This window comes from Leucoraja erinacea, chromosome 1, assembly GCF_028641065.1.
Source record: "Leucoraja erinacea ecotype New England chromosome 1, Leri_hhj_1, whole genome shotgun sequence".
Classification (NCBI taxonomy): Eukaryota; Metazoa; Chordata; class Chondrichthyes; order Rajiformes; family Rajidae; genus Leucoraja; species Leucoraja erinaceus.
This window is the reverse complement of record NC_073377.1, coordinates 52,847,192-52,867,343: the sequence shown is the minus strand read 5'-3', so window position 1 is coordinate 52,867,343 and position 20,152 is coordinate 52,847,192. Positions and strand designations below refer to the sequence as shown.

At 40.8% G+C, this 20,152-nt stretch overlaps 1 protein-coding gene across 1 annotated transcript in view; it reads left to right on the top strand.

The window, feature by feature from the left end:
* LOC129696680 (DEP domain-containing protein 1B-like) overlaps positions 1 to 18,018 on the top strand; it is a 52,226-nt gene extending 34,208 nt beyond the window's left edge. Inside the window, exons 5-11 of the mRNA XM_055634801.1 lie at positions 2,012 to 2,142; positions 3,475 to 3,522; positions 4,704 to 4,844; positions 11,118 to 11,284; positions 12,528 to 12,704; positions 12,866 to 13,048; positions 15,432 to 18,018. Coding sequence (XP_055490776.1) covers positions 2,012 to 2,142; positions 3,475 to 3,522; positions 4,704 to 4,844; positions 11,118 to 11,284; positions 12,528 to 12,704; positions 12,866 to 13,048; positions 15,432 to 15,593 — 1,009 coding nt within the window. The 3' untranslated portion in view covers positions 15,594 to 18,018. The remainder of the gene's footprint in view (positions 1 to 2,011; positions 2,143 to 3,474; positions 3,523 to 4,703; positions 4,845 to 11,117; positions 11,285 to 12,527; positions 12,705 to 12,865; positions 13,049 to 15,431) is intronic.
* Positions 18,019 to 20,152: the final 2,134 nt, after the last annotated feature.

The window sequence follows — 20,152 nt, the reverse complement described above, 5'->3', positions numbered from 1 at the left end:
GCCAAAGCACCCAAACAACCATTTGCAGGCAGTGCCTTTTTACTTCAAACAAACCATATTTTCATTTTCAAACCACATTAAGGGTACTCACAGTTGTGTGGACATTTGTTCAGTGTTATTCAGAGCTCATAGAGACATGACCCTTGGCTTCATCCATCTTGCAGAGACTGAGTAAGGCACACCACCTCCTGGTTTTATAGTCCCTCCCCCTCCCTCCAGCAGGTGCAGCAGATAGAATGGTGATTTTTTAAAACTTCAAGCCACTTCAAGCCACCATTTGCAGAGGGAATGGTGAATTTTTTAAAAACATTAATATCTCTCTGATTTTTCATCGATGGGAAAAATCCTCCGCACCCGTAAGGCGGAGAGGGGCTCTGAGCGAGGTGGCCAAAAATGACGGCCGTAGGTGGCGGCGTTCTGTCGGAAATCGCAGCACAGTGGGCCAAAAGCGGTCAAGATCAAAGATTTAGTAATATAGATGTGCGGGACAATTTTTTAATTCAGAGGGGGTGGGTGCCTGGAATGCACTGCAAGAGATGGTGGTGGAGGCGGACGTGATTATGACATTTAAGAGACTTTTAGATAAGCATGTGGATATGGAGGAATATGGATCATGTACAGGTGCAACTCCAGAGCCAACAATATCATGAGAGACCCCTTCCACCCCTGCAATGGACTGTTCCAGCTGCTACGGTCAGGCAAACGCCTCCGTTGCCATGCGGTGAGAACAGAGAGGTTAAGAAGGAGTTTCTTCCCAGAGGCCATTCGGACTGTAAACGCCTATCTCACCAGGGACTAACTCTACTGAATGTTTTTCCTTCCATTATTTATTATGTAAAGGTATGTGTGTGTTATGATTGTGTTTATAGTTTGTTTGGTTGTTTGTCTTTTTGCACAAAAGTCCGCGAGCATTGCCACTTTCATTTCACTGCACATCTCGTATGTGTATGTGACAAATAAACATGACTTGACTTGACTTGCATATTATATCTACAGTGGGAGTGGCGGCGCCTAACGGCAGCGGCTCGACCAGTCGTCTGTCTTTTTTTATTTTTGTCTTGTTAAATGTATATCTTGAGTTAGTTTTTATTATTTTTTTTAGCTGTGTATATGTGGGGGGGCTGTGGGGGAAACCGTTTAAATCTCTTCCCTGTCGGGTGTCGGATGTCATTGGGCCTAACATCGTGGAGCCGGCGGCGACCTCCGCCCAGGACTAACCTGAGGGCGCCAGTTGCAGAGCCTGCGGAACTGAGATCAAGGAGCTAGCCAACATCGGAGCGGGAAGGGCTGTGGTGGCGTGCGGCTGCGACCCGACTTTGGAGTTCGGAGGCACCGGCCGCAGACCCGGTGGACGGGAATATCGGGAGCTCCAAGTCCCTGGTGGGAGACCGCTTTTCCGAGCTCCGTAACGGCGACTTCTCCCGCTGGAATCGCGGGTTTAAAGGACATGGAGCTGGGGCCTAACATCGCCCCGCGTGGCTTAAACGGCCTCAGGACTTACCATCGCCCGCCGGGGGCTTTAACATCAGAGCCCTAGTTCGCCTCGACACTGCAGTTGAACTGCTGGACCACGGGAGAAGGAACAAAGGGAAGAGATAAAGACTTTGCCTTCCATCACAGTGAGGAGATGTTGGAGACTCACTGTGATGGATGTTTATGTAAACTGTGTTAAGTGTGGGTCTTGGATTGTTTTGTAATGTAAAAAACTGTAGAAATGATATTTTGTTCAAACCTAGGTTTGAATGACAATAAATCTTATCAAATCAAATCGTATCCATATCATGTAAAGTTAGTTTAGTTTGGCATCATGTTTAGCACAGATATTGTGAGCTCAAGGGCCTGTTCCTTGCTGCACTTTTTCTTCCACAATATTTTTTATTAATCAAATTCTTAAGATGTTTGAGGAGAATATTTATTGCACTGATTTTATGAGCTGTTGATGAATTTTGCAGCTGTTTGTGTTGTATGTCTATGAGAAGAATAGATAAAATTGCATTTGCCTGTTTTCCAGTTTGCAGAAAATCTTGGGGCTTACTTCTCTGGAAGGAGTGCTGGATCCTAAACAAGTCAATTCCAAATATATCACCCATAATGTTCACCATGTCAATAAACAAGGAGTGGTAATTTTAGACAATAAATTGGGTATGTATTTTAACATTTGAAGAATTTGGATTAAATGGTAAAATTGAGAAATTATTTCAATAATTACATCTATATACTTTTAAAACTGTGTGTGTGTGGGTATATGGCATTTTGCCTTTGATTCGTTACTCCGCGAAAACCAGACGCAAAAACGCCAAGATTTTTTACCATTTCGCTAGCGATTTAACTTTTACATTCACACATCCACTCCTTGGTCAATTATTTCCCCAGACTTTGAGTAAAATTGATCACAAAACTCGATTTTTAACATCTTACCAGCTGCTGACGTCACAATGCCCACATGCCGACCAATCCAAGCCGCATCTCTCTCTCTTTCTTCGTTTGGCAGCCCGGCTCTGCTCCACTCCCCCCACCCCCTCTCCGTGCTCCGGGTCTGAAGCGCCAAGGATGCAAGGCCGTGGAGCTGAGGCTCAATCTGAGACCTTCGGCTGCTGGGCAGCCCTACCCCTCTCCTTCCCTCCCTTCTTAATATAATATCAATGGGGGTGGTTAGTGTGTGTGTGTGAGAGGTTGGTTAGTGTGTGTGTGACACCTCAAGCTGTCCCCTCCCCTTGCAACCGCGCGTTGCGGGAACAGACCCAACGGGTCTGCACTTGGTCTAGTATACCCTAAAAGTAAGTTTCCTCCTTGCGATTTGGAGTTGAGCAATTTTTTTTTTTTAACCTTTTGCTTCTTGTTTCGTTATTTGAACCTGTGATTAATGTTTTCTATGGATTCCACAGATCCCAATTGTCTTCCATTTGCTTGTCCAAGTGTTATTTTTGGTGAATCTGATGATAACAAGTAGCTGAACATGAATTCAAAAATTTAATTATCTGGGTTTTCTGTGTGTTACTTTAACTTTTAGTTCATATCATAATCATTGTTGTTCAGTTATTCAGGATATTCAGAAACCAGCAATTCTAGTCAACATTTCAGTGAAATATAGGTTAAAACAGCTATCTTGGTCTGATAACAGAACATGCTATCCAAGCATAGGATTTAGGAGCAAAAATCAAAGAATTTGGATTTTTCCCCTACAGCCTTGCATGGTATATGAAGACTAATTGAAGAATATGAACTGTTAGTCAGCTATGATTAATAAAAACTATTGATCAATTCTTAACATTCTTTGGATCTCTGGGGTTTAGTCATACATCCAAGTGTGTCTATTGCACAACATGAAGCCGATCAGGAAATTATATCTTTCAAAGCAAAGGTTAAATTGTTTAAAGGGTTGTGAAGGTTTTATAAGAATTTACTTGGAAGAAAAAGAGAAAATGTCATAAAGAGTGCTATAAATAACCTGGAAATCTTTCCATTTTAAAATAGAAGAGCTTCCACATTGGGTTCTGTCAGCCATGAGGTGTTTGGCAAACTGTAAGTATGAATGTAGTTACCTATAATCTTTTAACCTAGATAAAACAATAAATTAGACACAAATTACTCTTTTGAATTGCAGAAACTCGATGGAACTTGTTTGTACTTGAAACGATGATATATCCCCAATACTATCCTGACCTCAACTATGTCCTCCAGCAGCTTGTTCCATATAACAACCTCCCTTTGTGTAAAAAAACAAAGTTACCACTCAGTTTCCTATTAGATCTTTCCCCTCTCACTTTAAACCTATGTACCTTGGTTCTTGATTCTCCTACTCTGGTTAAATGGAGCACATGGGGATGATGGGTGATCTTATAGGAGTGTATAAGATCTTGAAAGGAATAGTAAATGCACAGTGTATTTTACACCCCCCTCCCAATTTATTCCTCTCACAATCTTATACGCCTTTATAAGATCACCCTCATGCTCCAAGTCAGTCACTTGCTCTGCAGGAGGAGGCGTGCACATTTATTAGCCTGACTAGAGTGTTTTGATACATGACGTCTCACCTTGGAGATATCAAACAACCTGCTCTGACTTTAGTGATTGAGAAATTGCTTCCCCACAGTAGGATACCCAGGCCAGAACTGAGACAATCGTTTCACCATACCATGCTGACAACCCTTCATGCTTGCGGAAGGCTCCCCCTGGGGAACATGAACTGAAGAGGGCCAGGCGTGGAGAGGCACATCAGGTCGCGGGACGACCGAAATGGAGGCGACGACTTCAAAGGGCCTTTGTTACTAGCTTTAGCTGGGACCGTAAAATGGTGCCTCTTGCATATGGACACAGTGGGCTGTTCTGTACTGTCTGGGGCATTTGTACTTGCGTATCGGGAAAGTCTAGCTGAAGTGTATGCAGAAAATGTATTTCACTGTACCTGGTATATATGACAATAAAGAAACCAATAGATCATGAACCCTTGAATCCACCATCTCCATAACTTCTGAGAGGTGGAGCAGCCACAGAAAGGAAGAATATTTATTTTCCCCCCATAAATTTATTTAACTGTTGCCTAGGATGCACTGGCACCACTTTTGAATGATATGTGGGGTTCGTAAAATTCCTTCACTTAATATAATACTTTGTTCATTCGCTTATACCTGTGAACTGGTGTATTATATGGTTATGTGGTCCAAGACTTTTTTTTAATATGACTTGCTTTTTCCTTTTCTGAGGGCCAAATGGAAGTGAATTAAATCGACCAATGTACCCAGGGTTTGAAAGAGATGTGTTCAAAACGATAGCAGACTACTTTCAAAAACCATCGGAGCCTTTGTTGACATTTGAGTTCTATGAACTTTTTATCAACACTTTAGGTGGGTAATTAATATAAACAATGTAACAAAAATTAACGTTTCTGATATGATTTGCATAGTCAGACTTAGGCAAAAAGTCTTGGATTTCTAGTAATCCTGAATTCTGCACTGGCTGCCAAAAGGCTCGAAACATGTTTTGAAGTGGTAATCTGCACTTGGTTAAATTATGAAACATTCTGTTCCTCATTTTTATTGCATGTAGGCCTCTCGGGTGTTGCCCACTTCACAAACGGGAATTTGACATTGATTAAAAGGAAGTTAAGTTATTGTTAGAGCAGATGGATGTGGTGCTTTGTAATGTTCTTGCTTGAATTCAGTTGAATATGTTTTGAATGAGCGTGCATCAATCTGCAGTAAATTATCTACAATGTTAAATTGCTTAGCCTGGGGCTACAGAGAATAGTTTAAATGTAAGATCACGTAGACAGGGGTGGCATGTCTTTTTTGGTTAATTGCCGTTGACTCATAGTCATGCAACCATGGAAATGAGAATTCCATTGATTGCCAACACAAAATGCATAATCCTAAATGGCCTAACCCCCTTAATTTGAGATGATGAGGCCTACTCTGAAAATCAAAAACAACAGATGCCAAAAATCTGAAATGAAAACAGAGGCCTGTTGTAAAAAACCCCATTTATTCTTGCTCTGCTTTCTATCAGTAAACCAGTTCTCAATCCATGCTGGTATTCCTCCCAATTCCAGGGACTCTTTATTCAACGATCTCCATTCTGGGGCCTTACCAGAAGCATTTTGAGAATCCAAATACACCTTACTCTTTATCTACCCTACTAATATATCCTCAAAAGATTATTCAAATACAATTTCCATTTCATGATTCCATACCTGCCTGCTCAATGATATGATTACCTGGGTATCTTATACTTTCTTATAGATCCAACGTTTTCCCAATTCCTGCCATCAGGCAAGCAAAAATATTGTTTGGAGGGGGTTGAGTAGTAATTACATATAGTACTCCTTGCAGGAAGCTTTCGAGAACCTACAGATAAGGTTTCAAGAGAGAGTTAGATTTAGCTTTAAGGGCTAAGGCAATCAAGGGATATGGGGAAAAGCAGGAACGGGATACTAATTTTTGATGATCAGGAAGCGGCTCTAGTAATAGTGGATGCATTGGTGATAATTTTCCAATGTTCTATAGATTCCGGAGCAGTTCCTGTGTATTGGGGGGTAGCTAACTTCACCCATCTTTTTAGGAAATACAGGAGCGAGAAAACGGAATTATAGACCAGTTAGCCTGTCATATGCTGAGAGAATGGAGCGGATGGGTTTGTATACTCTGGAATTTAGGATGTGAGGGGATCTTATTGAAACATATAAGATTGTTAAGGGTTTGGACATGTTAGAGGCAGGAAACATGTTCCCGATGTTGGGGGATTCCAGAACCAGAGGCCGCAATTTAAGAATAAGGGCTAAGCCATTTAGAACGGAGATGAGGAAACACTTCTTCACATAGAGGGTTGTGAGTCTGTGGAATTCTCTGCCTCAGACGGCAGTGGAGGCCGGTTCTCTGGATACTTTCAAGAGAGAGCTAGATAGGGCTCTTAAAGTTAGCGGACTCAGGGGCTATGAGAAAACTGGAACGGGTTACTGATTGTGGATGATCAGCCATGATCACATTGAATGCTGGCTCAAAGGGCCGAATGGCCTACTCCTGCATCTATTTTCTACGTTTCAATGAAATTTGGATAACCAGAGTATCAATAGTTCTCCATAGCCCTAGGGCATGGGTTTAGTTTAGTTTAGAGATACAGCGCGGAAACAGGCCCAGAGACCACACCGACCAGCGAACCCCGCACATTAACACTATCCTACACACAAGCATACACTCTAGGGACAATTTACATTTATACCAAGCCAATTCACCTACAAACCTGTATGTGCTTGGAGTGAGGGATGAAACCGAAGATCTCGGTGAAAACCCACACAGGTCACGAGGAGAACGTACAAACTCCGTACAGACTGCACCCAGGTATCAAAAGGCAGCAAGCATTTCATTCCTCTATAATTTCCTTATCACAGACTGATTGAGCTATACGGCTCAGAAACTGGCTCTTTGGCCCACTTTGTCATGGCAACCAAGTTGGCATATTGGGCCAGTCCTACTTAGCCCACAGCTCACTAACCCTTCATATCTATAAATCTCTCCAAATCTATATCCATATCTGTTATATACTTAAAAGTCTGATCTTGTATGTGGAAGTATTTAATTGTGTGTGTATTTGTTTTTGTTTGTGTATAATCACATCTTCTAAAAAAAACAAGGGGGGTGTATGTGTGGGGAGTGGTGGTTAGTGTGTGTGTGTGTGTGGGGGGGAGGGTGGGGGTGGTTACGTGTGCGCGTGTGTGTGACGCTGCAGGCCGCCCCCTCCCCACAGATTGAGGGGGATGGGACCCAACGGGTTCCATTTGGTCTAGCGCTGGGATGCAGAAGAAATTCACTAGGATGTCACCTGGTCTCATACATTTCAATGAGGTAACTTCTCAGCCTCCTATGGTCCAAAGAAAAAAGTTCAAAAATCCGGACTCTCCAACCTCGCCGTATAACTCAAGCCTGCAGACCCGGTGACATCCTAGTGAATTTCTTCTGCATCCTTTTCGATTTAATGATATTGTTCGTATAGCTGGGAAAACAAAACTGCTTACATTGGTCTCACCAACAACGTGTACAGCTGAATCATGATGTCCCTACTATTGTACTCAATACCCTTCTTTATGAAGGCAGGTGTAGCAACTTCCACTTCCAGGGAACCATGCACCTGTACTCCCAAATCTCTGTTTTACAACATTCTCAAGGGCTCTATCATTTACTGTGCATGTGCTGCCCTGGTTCACATACCGAAGTCTGACATCTTACCCTGTCTGTGTTAAATGTAATTTGCTACACCCTGATCCACCTTTCCAACTGATCAAGTCCCTATTGTAAACTTAGATATCCTTCCTTGCTGTCCACTAATCATCAATTTTGATGTCATCTGCAAATTTACTAACATTATTAATTACATTGTCATCCAGATCGCTAATGTATATAACACACAGCAATTTCCTTCCTTGCTTCCTACAAAGTCTGATGATGCATTTGGTCATGCCCCAAGAATTTATAACTTGAATGTGCTTTAAAACTATCAATACCTCCTTTGATAATTCATATTTGATCGAAGACATCCCAAATCCTATGCCTCAATTACATACCCAGTAAAAACAGAAGAGAATCATTTATTTAATGTCTTCCTCTTTTATGATTACACTAAGGAGGTCATGCTGATCTTTAAGGGAATCAATTTCTGTAACCACCCTCTTAATATACCTAGAGAATCATCGGTTTTTACATTACTTTGCTTGCCAGCTCCATTTCATGTTCTCCCTCTGCCTTTTTGATTGCCTTAACTGTACTCTACACTTCTTATCCTTGTGGGGGGGCGGGGGGGATGGGGGGATTTTCTAGATCCTGGTTGTCTAATTGTGATGCTATGTCTCAATTTTCCAGAGCCAAAAAATCTCAAAGCAACCAGGATTCCCTCGACATGCCAGCCTTGACCTTCAGCCTAACAGGAACGTTGCCCTGCACTCTTACTATCTCACTTTGGAAGCCTCCCATTTTCCAACCATCCCCTTACTTAGAAATAGACTATTGCAATGGGCCTCTTCAAGTTCCGACCTAATGCCTCCAAAATTGGCCATGCCCCAATTTACGACCTCAATTTGTTGGTCTGTAATATAATTACGGTCACTGGTCCAAAAGAGGAGGTTTGGCGTTGTGTCCTCTCGCATAGGGCCCTCAAAATGTTGATTAAGGAAGTTTTCTTGGATACATTCAACAAATGCCATCCCGTACAAATCCTTTACACAATGTGGTGGATGTTTAAGTCCACAATATTGTATGTTTTGGTCTCCCATAACACTAACCTATGATTGCAGGCAACATCAGCAATTTCAGACTGTAAGGTCTGAATGACTCTAAAGGATCTACCGACTATTGCAAGGCTATCCAGGTGCACAACAATTTTGATGTCATCTTCCAAATTTAAAAACAATAAAAATTACCATTTTCATCCAGATCGCTAATGTCTGTACACACAAAGCTCCTTCCTTGCTTCCAAACTTGACCCATGAACGACCCACGGTCAACCCAGGTTTATAACTACTGTGCTTTGCCTCCTCCCAATACCGGGGAGATAATTAAAACATTTGTCGAAGACATCCCTTAAATCCTAGCCTCAATTACATACCCAGTTTTGGAGGGCTTTTATGTGTCTAATCTTCCTCTTTATGATTAAGGGGGGGTGAAAGGGAAAACTTTTTCTTAGTAACCACCCTGGTCAGACCTAGGCAATCAGGGGTCAATGCCTTACTTTGCTTGCCGGCTCAGTAATGTTCTCCCTCTGCCTTGTTGATTGCCAACTGTACTCTACTGGGGCTATCCTTGTGGGGGGGCGGGCGGCGCTGGTTGGATTTTCCGAGATCCTGCAACTCTAATTGTGATGCTATGTCTCCAAATCCAGAGCCAGCCCCGTCTCAAAGCAACCAGCGTTCCCTCAGCGCTCCGGAGCTTACCCCACAGCGACCAGGTAAGGCATTGCCCTGCAGTCCGCTACTATCCCACTTTGCGAGCCTCCCCATTTCCCAACCATCGCGGAGCTAGAAATAGACGTATTGCCGCGGGCCGCGCAAGTTTGGACCTAATGCCTCCAGGAGTAGAGTTTCCTGGGTCGGAGCTACAACCGGCGCCGCCCGCGGCCGGACGCCCGTAGCCCCCAGCTGGGAGTTGGCGGCCACAGCGCTGCGGAGCTTACTGCACGGCGACCCGGTAAGGCATTGCCCGCTCCCCGCCTCTCCGACCAGGTAGGGGACTAAGAATTAAAGTTTCCCCCTTCCCCCCACCCCCACATCAAATCCCTCCAAACTAACTGACAAACATTTATGTAATGATTTACAATGATTCCCCGGTCTCCGGGGAGGAGGCAGCCGCTCCAAACTTTTCAAGCCGCCCGCGCTACCTACCTAATCTACGCTAAAAATCTTCCATTTGGAAATCCGAAAATGTCCGAAATCCAACAAGTGTCTGGTCCCAAGGCTTTCGGATAAAAGGTTGTGCACCTGTAATACAGTCCTATCAAAGTGATCATTCCCTTTTTATTTCTAAGTTCTCTCCATATAGCCTACCTGGACGAACCCCCGAGAGTATCCTCACTGAGTACTATAGTTAGTTCATCCCTGATCAAAAAGGCAATCCCGCCACTCCCTCCCACCTCTTTCCTCCCCCTGCTCCCTACCTGCATCCCTATCATGCCTGAGTATCTGTACCCTGGGTTACTGGGATGCCAGCCCTGCCCTTCCCTCAGTCAGGTTTCAGTTATAGCCATAATATCCCAATCCTCAAGCTAATCCACATGCTCAGTTTTGCCCACCTTATCAGTTACGCTTCTAGAATTTAAATGAATACAGTTTCTTTCTTTGCTATAACCTGCTTTGTCTGCTAATCTTGCTCTCTGACCACCGTATTTGCCCCCAACTTCTCATCTGCCTCTTTTCTGGCGTGTGACCTCTGCTCAATGAGCCAATTACAGCACACTTTTTCAGTCTCCCTGCTGCTGCTCTGCCTCCCCATTATACATTCTTCTGGCATTATATGAAAGGGATCACTTTTGTCCTCGTAATTTTTTTTCCTGCATTTTACATGTCCACAGAAGCTCTTACAGCTTTATTTTATGTTCCTCACTAAGAGGTTTTGGGCACAAAAACCTAAGAATGAAGGTAACAAAAAGTGAAAATGTTGAAAATGTTCAACAGGTCGTAACTATTGAAAGGTCTGGGGGCTGAAACATTAACTTGTTTCCCTTTTCACAGATGCTGACTGACCTTTTCAGTGTTTCCTATACTCCCAAGTGTTCCCTATACTTGCTATATCAGATTTACAAATCTTGTTTTTTTAATTTTCATAAAGATAAATTAGAAATGTATCTGATAGTGGTTTGTGGTGAGCTCTTTTTCCATTATTTTACACAAACTGGTATAATAGAGAAAATTAATTGAAGTAAAAAATGCTGTTTAAATTTGATGTCTTAAATTAGCTTTGGGTAGTTTATTTCGCTTCATAACAAGCGAAATAAACTACCCAAAGCTAATTTAATACATCAAATACATGGGGCAGCTGTCATTGAGCCCCATTTTATTTACATTTTTCATACCAAATTCAATTTACCTGATTTTAATTGTAGTGGCCTTTGGTTTAATATTGCACTATTTTGAAATCTAGGTCTTCTGCAGGAACAGCGAGTTGGTGTTGAAGCACTTCAGATTTGTTGTCTTCTTTTGCCCCCGGAAAATCGGAGAAGGCTTCAGCTGTTAATGCGGATGATGGCTCGAATTGCGCTTAATGTTGAAATGCCTCACCTTCATGAAGCTATTGCCAGCAGAACATTGGTGAGTTTTAGTTGATTAAATTGATTAAAAAATGAGCTTTCAATTTAGTCAATATTTTTACACTTTTGGAAGTTATCCATTATATTATTGGTATACCTTTATGGTAATGCATTTAGGTAGCTCATTCACCAGTCAATGGTAGCTAGTTGTATCACAATCAACATATGATGTATGTACCAATCCTGAAACAATTACAGTGGGACTAGACTCTTATGCATTTTCCTTCTTTCAAACATTGTACTTACTCCACTTGAACATTGTTCTTACAATATGAGCTTAATGTAACTAAGCAGGAACTTGTAGGAATAAGCAGTCTTTGAAGGTTGCTATAAAACATTAATAGTGCATCCAATCTAAGAGAAAGCAAAGAGAAATAAAGAATGGTGTCATAAACCTTAAAAAAAAATGTTGGTCGGATGCACTATTTAAATCAAAATCTTTTTTATTTAGTTTTCAGGACATAACAAAGTGCAAAATTGTCTATTTGTTACAGACAAAGTGTACGAAAAGAATAAATAAAAAACAACACGCTAACATATAACAAGACAACAACAATAAAAGAAAAATGAGATACCAAAAATAATCCCTCCCCAGTCACTGCCAGTGAGCATATGCAAATATCAGCCTGTCACAACAATAATCCACGATAAATGAATGGGTAGACTGTTAAGCTGTTAAACTGTGCTTGATGATCAAGCATTTATAAAGTCTGGAATGCATTTAAAAAAGGTCCCCACGCTTTCTGAAACCTTCCATTTGAATGTTGAAGTGAGTACCTGATTTTCTCGAGCTTTAGGCAGGACATAATATCTGTCAGCCATTGAGTATGAGTGAGCGGGGTAGGTTCCGTCCACCTGAGCAGGATTGTTCGCCGAGCCAGAAGAGAAGCAAAAGATATAGTGCGCCATTTATCTGCAGTTAATCTAACCCTGGCCCAACTTCCCCATGTGACCAAGATGCCCCATTCACACTTGTCCCACCAGTCTGCAAGTGGCCCACACCCCTCTAAACCCTTCCTCTCCATGTACCTGTCCAAATGTCTTTTAAAGTTTGTAATATTTTGTGTCATTTCATTTGACTCCAACACAGAATAGAGTAGGGTGGAAATAGGTAGCACAAGTAATGAAAAATCAGGAAGCAGAACAGCACACATAGCACCTTCTAAGCAATTTTATTCACTTCATATTACAAACTTTCAATGGTCATGTCCATTTAAAAAAAAATGTTTCTTTTAAATTTGAAGATGATTCAAACCTTTTCTCGCTGTATCCTGCGCTCAGAGGATGAAGTGGATCTTGATGAACTATTTGCTACAAGACTCGTCAGTTTCATGATGGATCATTATGAAGAGGTATTGGGAGTTCCAGACCATTTACAAAGTGCAGTGGAAGAACATTTGGCTCACCTCCGAAGAGTTCAGGTACTTTAAAGACCATTCAGTTTAAGACTGAATGCATGGCAATAGGATTTTGTTCAATTGTTAATGTTACAAAATATCTCCTCCTGTAAGTTATTGACAAATTTTGATTTTTAGTCTCATCAGAGAGAGTTCTTAACTGCATCTTTTTTTCCCTTCCCTAGATTAAGTATGCAGATGCTGATGCTGATGCTTCACTGGCCTCCCGCACTATTTGTCAGAAGATTAGTTCTGAAGAATTTAAAGAACCTTGGAGAAATCCTCAAGCTGCTTTAACAGCACAACTGGAAGAAATAATAATGTGTAAAGACATGTCTGTTAAAGAGAAGAAGAAGAAATTAAAACAGGTAAAGTGACAATAACTCAATTCTGCCATTTGTTTCAGAATCTTATGGACTCAAATTCAAAATTTTATGGTTTTTCATATCGAGCATTTTCTGTGATTCCATACAGCATTGAGGATGTGGACATGCTTCTTATCTGATTTTGTCCTTATTTTTATTTTTTCTCTCTTCATATTGCACTTTCTTCTGCTATACTACAAACTCCCAAACAAAAGGATGCAATGTGTGCCCCATGATAGCAGTTTAAGAAGTCTGAGCTGAAGAGAAACATAAAAAATAAGAATAGGTAGTCGTAGGCCTTTCAGCTCTTTTAAGCTTGCTCCTCCATCTGTGGCTGATCTAAATTTCAGGATCCTTTTCTTGCTTTCTCCTTTTATCCTTAATCATTGTAGCCATTTTCTAACACCTTGCATTTATTTAATTTGACTTTGATTGCTTTCGTGAGAGAGAATTCTTTGGATGACAACTCTTCGGATAACAAAATGTCTCCTAATTCTACTCCTAACTAGCATACCTCAACTCCTTGGGCTGTGACCCCCCCCTAATCTCCATGATCAGAACAACCTTCCAGTGTCGAGTCTGTCCAGTCCTATCGGGGTTTAGGTTTATTCTTTTTGTGTACTGAGGCACTGTGAAAAGCTTTGATTTGCACACTATCTGCAATTAGATCAGATAATACAATCGTGTCAGACCCAAGTTCAATGGGTAGAGCACATGGGAAGAAAAATAATGCAGAATATATTATACAATGCCAGCCTTGTAGCACATGTTTCTTACAAAGTCCAATACCTGCAATAGGGTAGAGGTGAATTGGACAGAACCTCAGCCTATGGAAGGATTGTTCAGATGCCTGATAACAGATGGGAATACTGTTCCTGAGTTTGAATTTCATAGGTTTCGCTCCTCAAAATGCCAAACCCTAGTGGACTTAAGTCTACTCATCATGTCAGTTCTGCCATCACAGGAATCAAGCTGATGCAGCCCCTCTAGAGAAGAATAGCCTTTCTCGGACAAAGACCAATATTGCACACAATTATTGATGTGGTCACATTGAGGCATCCCTCCTGCTCAAAGTGAAATAAAAGAACCCGCTTCTTGAATAATTTCTTCAAATCTTCTGTAAGTGTAATGGACCTGAAGCATCTATTGGTCTTTAATTCCAACAATTTATCTTGCTAGACCAAAGATACCAAAACATTTCTGTGAGGTTATTTGTCTTCTCCTTGATGAAGTGAGAGCAAAAATACTGGTTAAATTGCTCTGCTGTGTGTTTGTTCTCCGTTATAAATTCCATTGTTTCTGACTCCAAGTGGCTTGTGTTAATCTTCATTTTTTTTCTCACTACAAACTTTAATATTCTGTTTTTATGTTCTTGCAAGTTTCCTCACATTTGCATCCCCCCCCCCCCCCCCCCCCCCCCCTCTCTCTCTCAGGACATAATACAAACTTCCCTCATTAGTCATGGTTGTCATCCTTCCTTTTTTATTTTTGTACTTCAGACAGCTGCTTCATATCTGTATATTTCCCAATTGCAGTGATCACCACGCCCTATATAATACTCTTCCCTGTAAATCAAAATATGGTTTAAATGCCCTGCACAGTAGTGAAGAAATTGTACTACCTCCCATTAGACTACTGCAAATTTGTTGTCAGACCAACTTCGTGATGTCATGTTGGCAATTTTAGATTTTTCATTGGAAAGTTGCAGGTTGTTTGGAATATGTTATGAATATGCTGTTGTTTATACAGGCACTCCCCGACTTGCATGATAGACGATTTGTGTAAACCCACACTTATGTAAACAATTCGCAATAGGTGGCCTCGTTTCCTAAATAACGTGTTATTGCAATGGGAGGAAGATAAAAGCTTCCTGTCCTCTTCATAGATATAAGAGCGTTGCCCAGGCTTGGGTGAATCCTTCCAGTTTCGGCCACTGTTGGTGCGGCACTGGGAAGACGTGTGAGGACGAGGGAGACGGTGGAGAGCAACTCTTAGCCAATTCGCTGACATCTTCCACAAGGTGCACCATCAAGCCCTTCACCAACTGCTGCACCATCCAGTTGACACGGCTGTTGTTGTTGCCCCTGGCCAACACCATTTTCTTCAGGCTGCATCCACCGACAAGATGCTCTCAGTCACTGTAGGACTCCCTCTGCTCTCACCAGCTGCTACTTGTTGGCTATTGCTTTGTCAGTTCCCCCTCTACCTCCACTTCTGTCACCCCTAGACTGACTTCTGCTGCTCTTTAGTTCTACCTAGTTTTAAGGTGATTACGATGTGTAAAATCAGACTTGCAAGAGGGTTTACAGAACATGACCTTAGTGCAAGTCTGTATTTGTAAAATGATGCAGCCTTGGGTCATATAGTAAAATATTTCACTTTTCAGTTTCAGAAGGCCTACCCTGAAGTTTATAGAAATCGTTTTCCAACAACTGAGAGTGAATCAGTGCTGTTCCCTGAAAAATCAAAGCTGAAAACTCAACTTATGTTCTTCACAATGAGGAAATCATTCCAGCCATTTCATAGAACCAGGAGTTTCCGAATGTAAAATCACTTAGCTGACTGGTGCTATTGCGATCGTGAGGATTTTTTGGTTAATAACCTCAGTTTTCTCTGGAATTTGGACATTGGTGCTAAGAATATTTTTGTATAACCTCTCTTAGAATTCTCTAGATATTGTTGTAATGGATAACTGATTCTAAAATTTAGGAGATATTTACTCTGTATACATTTCCAGTGAATGAATTTATAAAGTTTTGTTTTGATAATTGAGTGTTCGTGTTGGACACAAAGTATTATTTAAGAGTTGTGTGCATTTTGTTGTTGATATTAAACAATAGTGGCACATTTGTGGTCCCTTTTTTCAGTGTTAATTTTTATGCTTGCTTATTTGGAAGATGACTAATCTCCTTAACTGCAGAGTAGCAAGTATTTTGAGCACAGGTTTAGCAACTTCGAGGCTCTGTTCAAATACCACTAAACTGAATTGTGAACTATAATTTGAAAATGTGGTTACGTGGTCTGGTATCAGAATATTTATATGACCTTTTATCGTCATTTCTTAAACATAACTTTTCACAAACAACTTGAAGAGATTCTTGTTTCTTTGTGGTTCCAGTTTCCTGGAGATTAGGCAGTTGACTTTTAATATGTGCAGCGAAGGATGGCAATAAATGTTGCCTTGCTAGCAATGCACAGATTCAAAAATATGATTAATTAAAGCAAATTTATTTTGGAATATTTGATAAAATTGATAAACATTTACTGTGTAGATTCAAGGCACTGATTGTAATTGTTACTTAGGCAGTAGCCATTACTGGCATTATTTCAGTTAACTTAGTTCTGCTGAAAATCGATTGATTTGAATGGTTTACTTATTCCTCCAGTCACACTATAGATTTAAGGTCCTTTTCATCCCGCTGGTAAGGAAATTAATTGCCAATCCACAAGCTATCTTTCTTTTAAGATCTATCAATAGTAAAGGATTATATCTGCACCTGCACCTACCTAATCTGTCAAAAAGCAAACTAACTGAGTATTGGTAATCTGAACTAAAGACAAAATGTTGGTAGGGAGGAGTTCAGGAAGGATTTGTCAAGTGATATAAATGTTTCGGCTTAATGAACTTTTCATCAGAACTTACCCTCGTGCTATTTTTTCTCTTCAAGTGATTACCAAGTGCTCAAATGCAGAGTGAACTGTCCGTTTAAATCCTTTCCAGTGCTTCCCTCTTTTGGCAAACCATCTGCTTGTAGTCTGATGCTGGGAATCATTTAAGTGAGAAAATTACAGTATTAAAAGAGCTGAGTGTTTTGGTGCACCATTGTGTTGTGCTATTTTGTCACCTAATTGTTCTATTTGTTTATTTTGGCAAAGGGATACTGGAAAATATTGAACATTTGCTGGCAGTAAACTAACGCTGCCATAATAGTAGAACAAAATGGCAAATCTAGAGGTGCTAATCTTTATTTGCACAGACCAAGCCTGTGCTTAAATATGAACTAAACAAACTGGAGGAGATGAGTTTGTATTTTCTAAAGTAAAAGACCATTCACTAACATCTCTGGTGTAAACATTAACTTTAAGAGCACAGGAGATTTGAAGTAAATTATTCTAATGATCTGGTTTTTATTAAAGCTTTCCCAAATCCAATCCTTACCATAACATTTATGTGCAAGTAATACATTATATACAATATTTTAATGACTCTTTTGGGTTCAATGTTTATCACGAACAATTCTTCAATCCAATAAAAAGAAAATTTAATAAAAGACAATTTGTAATGGAAGTGTCCACCTCAGATGCTCTGTAGAAAATGCTGTGCTTTTTGGCAATGATTTATATGAAAACCATAGGAAACTGAACAGCCAAGTTTAAAATGCTGCAAGCAAAATCTGGCTAAATATAGTTCTCCCCCATCCCATTGCCATAGGAATCTGGATGTCACAATTTATCAACCAGGTTAGGTATGGTTTGGTCTTAGACTTGGAAATAATTGCAAATGAGTGAAAGTTAAAATGACTTCAGTAAAAAAACGTGCTTCTGCAATTACCAAATAACGGTAAGCAGACTTTTATTAATTTTGCACAGTTGGTCGAATTTATTGTATGAGAATGAATTTTCATGGTTTGGCCTGATTTGGTAAATTGAAAGCCGCTGCTTAGATCCTGCATCTACTGTTACAAGTCTCAATCACTGAATATATTTTAAATTGTTATATTCTTCACTGTTACGCTTTGTTCAAATGTTACATCCGTGTTTTTATTGTTGTCTCTATCAACCTGAAGGTGTACTCTAGATTCATTTTTCTCAATTGTAAAGACTTTGGGTTTTTTCTTTGTACTGTTCTTTGGCCACAAGATGGCATAATGTCTTGTTTCCAATCTTCGAGTGATACTGCTGCTGCTGGTCAGCATGAAAGTGTTCTGCTTTAAGCAAGATGCTTTTTTTAAATAAAATCTTTCTGACAGGAATGTGTTTTCTTCAGAATTTGTGAATTTACTTATTTTTGACCATTTGATATAAGAATAACTAAATAATCTGTAAACGTTAGCAGTCAATGCATAGTTAAATAATGCAATGTAAAATAGTGTACATAACTAATGTTGCTTTTCTGATTTTAAAACAAAAGTAAACTTATGTTACCTCCAATAATGTACAAAGATCTTTTCATTTAATAATTGGTATTTACATGCACAACCTGGGTCTCCCTTTATTATAAATTGACAACCATGGACTTGAATTTCTGAAAATATGTGGTATAGTTTAAAAAAAAATTAACCAATGGAAAGTAATTGACAATTTACTTTCCATTTTTCTTCGTAGCTGTTGAATTGATTGAATTAATTGGCAATGAATTCCACCGAATCACCATCCGCTGATAAAAGCGTGTCCTTTAAATCCTAGACTTTCCCACTTATGGAAACATCCACTCTGCATCCACTCTATCGAGGCCTTTTGCTATTCGGTAAATTTCAATGAATGTCTCCCCTCCAGATCCTAAAATCCAGTGAATATAGGCCCAGTGCCATCAAATGCTCATCGTACGTTAGCCCAATCATCTCCGGGATCATTCTTGTAAACCACCTCTGGACGCACTTCAACGTCAACACAGATAACGTACAAAGTATTACGCCTTTATTCCTACTACCAAAATGCACGACTGTACACTTTGCTGCTCTGTATTGCATCTGCCACTTCTTAACCCATATACCAAACGTGTCCATGTTCTTCTGCAGAGTCCATGCTTTCTTCACTACCTGCCCCTCCACCTATCTTTGTATCATCCACAAACCTGGCCACGAAACAATCAATTCCATCAACCTAATCATTGATATACAATGTGACAAGTAGCAGCCCTAGCACTGATCCCTGCGGTACGCCACTACCCATTGGCACCCAACCAGAAACCCCCCTTTATTTCCACTCTGCCTTCTGCCATTCAGCCAACCATTTATTCATGATAAAATGTTCCCACTATTACCATTGGCTCTCATCTTCTATAACAACCTCACATGACACCTCACATGAAAAGCCTTCCGGAAATCCAGGAAAACACCATCGACTGATTCTTCTTGCTATTGGAAGTAAATACTGTAGGGTAGACAGATTTGTCAGGCAAAACTATGCTAACCAGCATATTTTATCATGTACTTCTAAGTACTCGGAAATAAATAATGGACTCTAAAATCTTATCAACCACTGAAGACAGGATAGCTTCGCTAACTGCTTTGCTTCGCTCACTTCTTGAATAGTGGAGTAACATTGCAATTTTCCAATTGTCTGGAACCACTCCTGACTCCAATGATTCTTGAAAGGTCACCACTAATGCCTTTACAATCTCCAAAGCTACCTCTTTCAGAACCCTGGGGTGCAGTCCATCTGGCCCAGGTGACTATGCAGCTTCAGACCTTTCAGCTTCTCAAGCAGCTTCTTAGTAATAGCCACTGCATCAACTTTTGTCTCCTGAATCTCTTGAATTTGTTGAATAGTGCCTTCATGGTGGTTGCAATTAATCTTTGCACACTACCAGGTTGAGTGTAACCTGCTCTAATAGGTTTAAGAAAATGCTGTTCGGAAAAACTACCACCAAAATACCTCATGTAGGTTATCTTGGGGGAGGTGGAGGTAAGGAGTTGGGGAGGTGAGGAAGAAGGGAAGTATATTTGATACTTTTCGACCTACTCTACCTGTTCAACTTTTAGGTAAAAAATTTCATTTCAGAAATGAATTGAAACACCAACTCTGCGTTGGGTCTCTGACGCTGGGCTGCTTCTTGGGCTGGGACTGGGTTGCTTGGGGCAGGTATAGGCTTCTTGGGGCGGGGCTGGGCTGCTACTGGTCCATCCGAAAGCCCAGTTGGAAACCTCCGCCGGCCATTCTCAGCTCCAGTAATGGCGCAGGAAGGGGCGGACCGTCCCAGGGAGTGACGGGAAGAGACTAATCCACGTGGCGCTGACTGGCAGGAGAAGAGATTGATCTGCACACGGACGTTTTTTAAAAGATTTTTAAACCTCGCTAACTTTTACGACATTCAACCGATCGGAACAAAACTTGGTGCACTCACAGCACAGGAGAACGGTGAGTGAATTGGTGAAAAATCGTAGC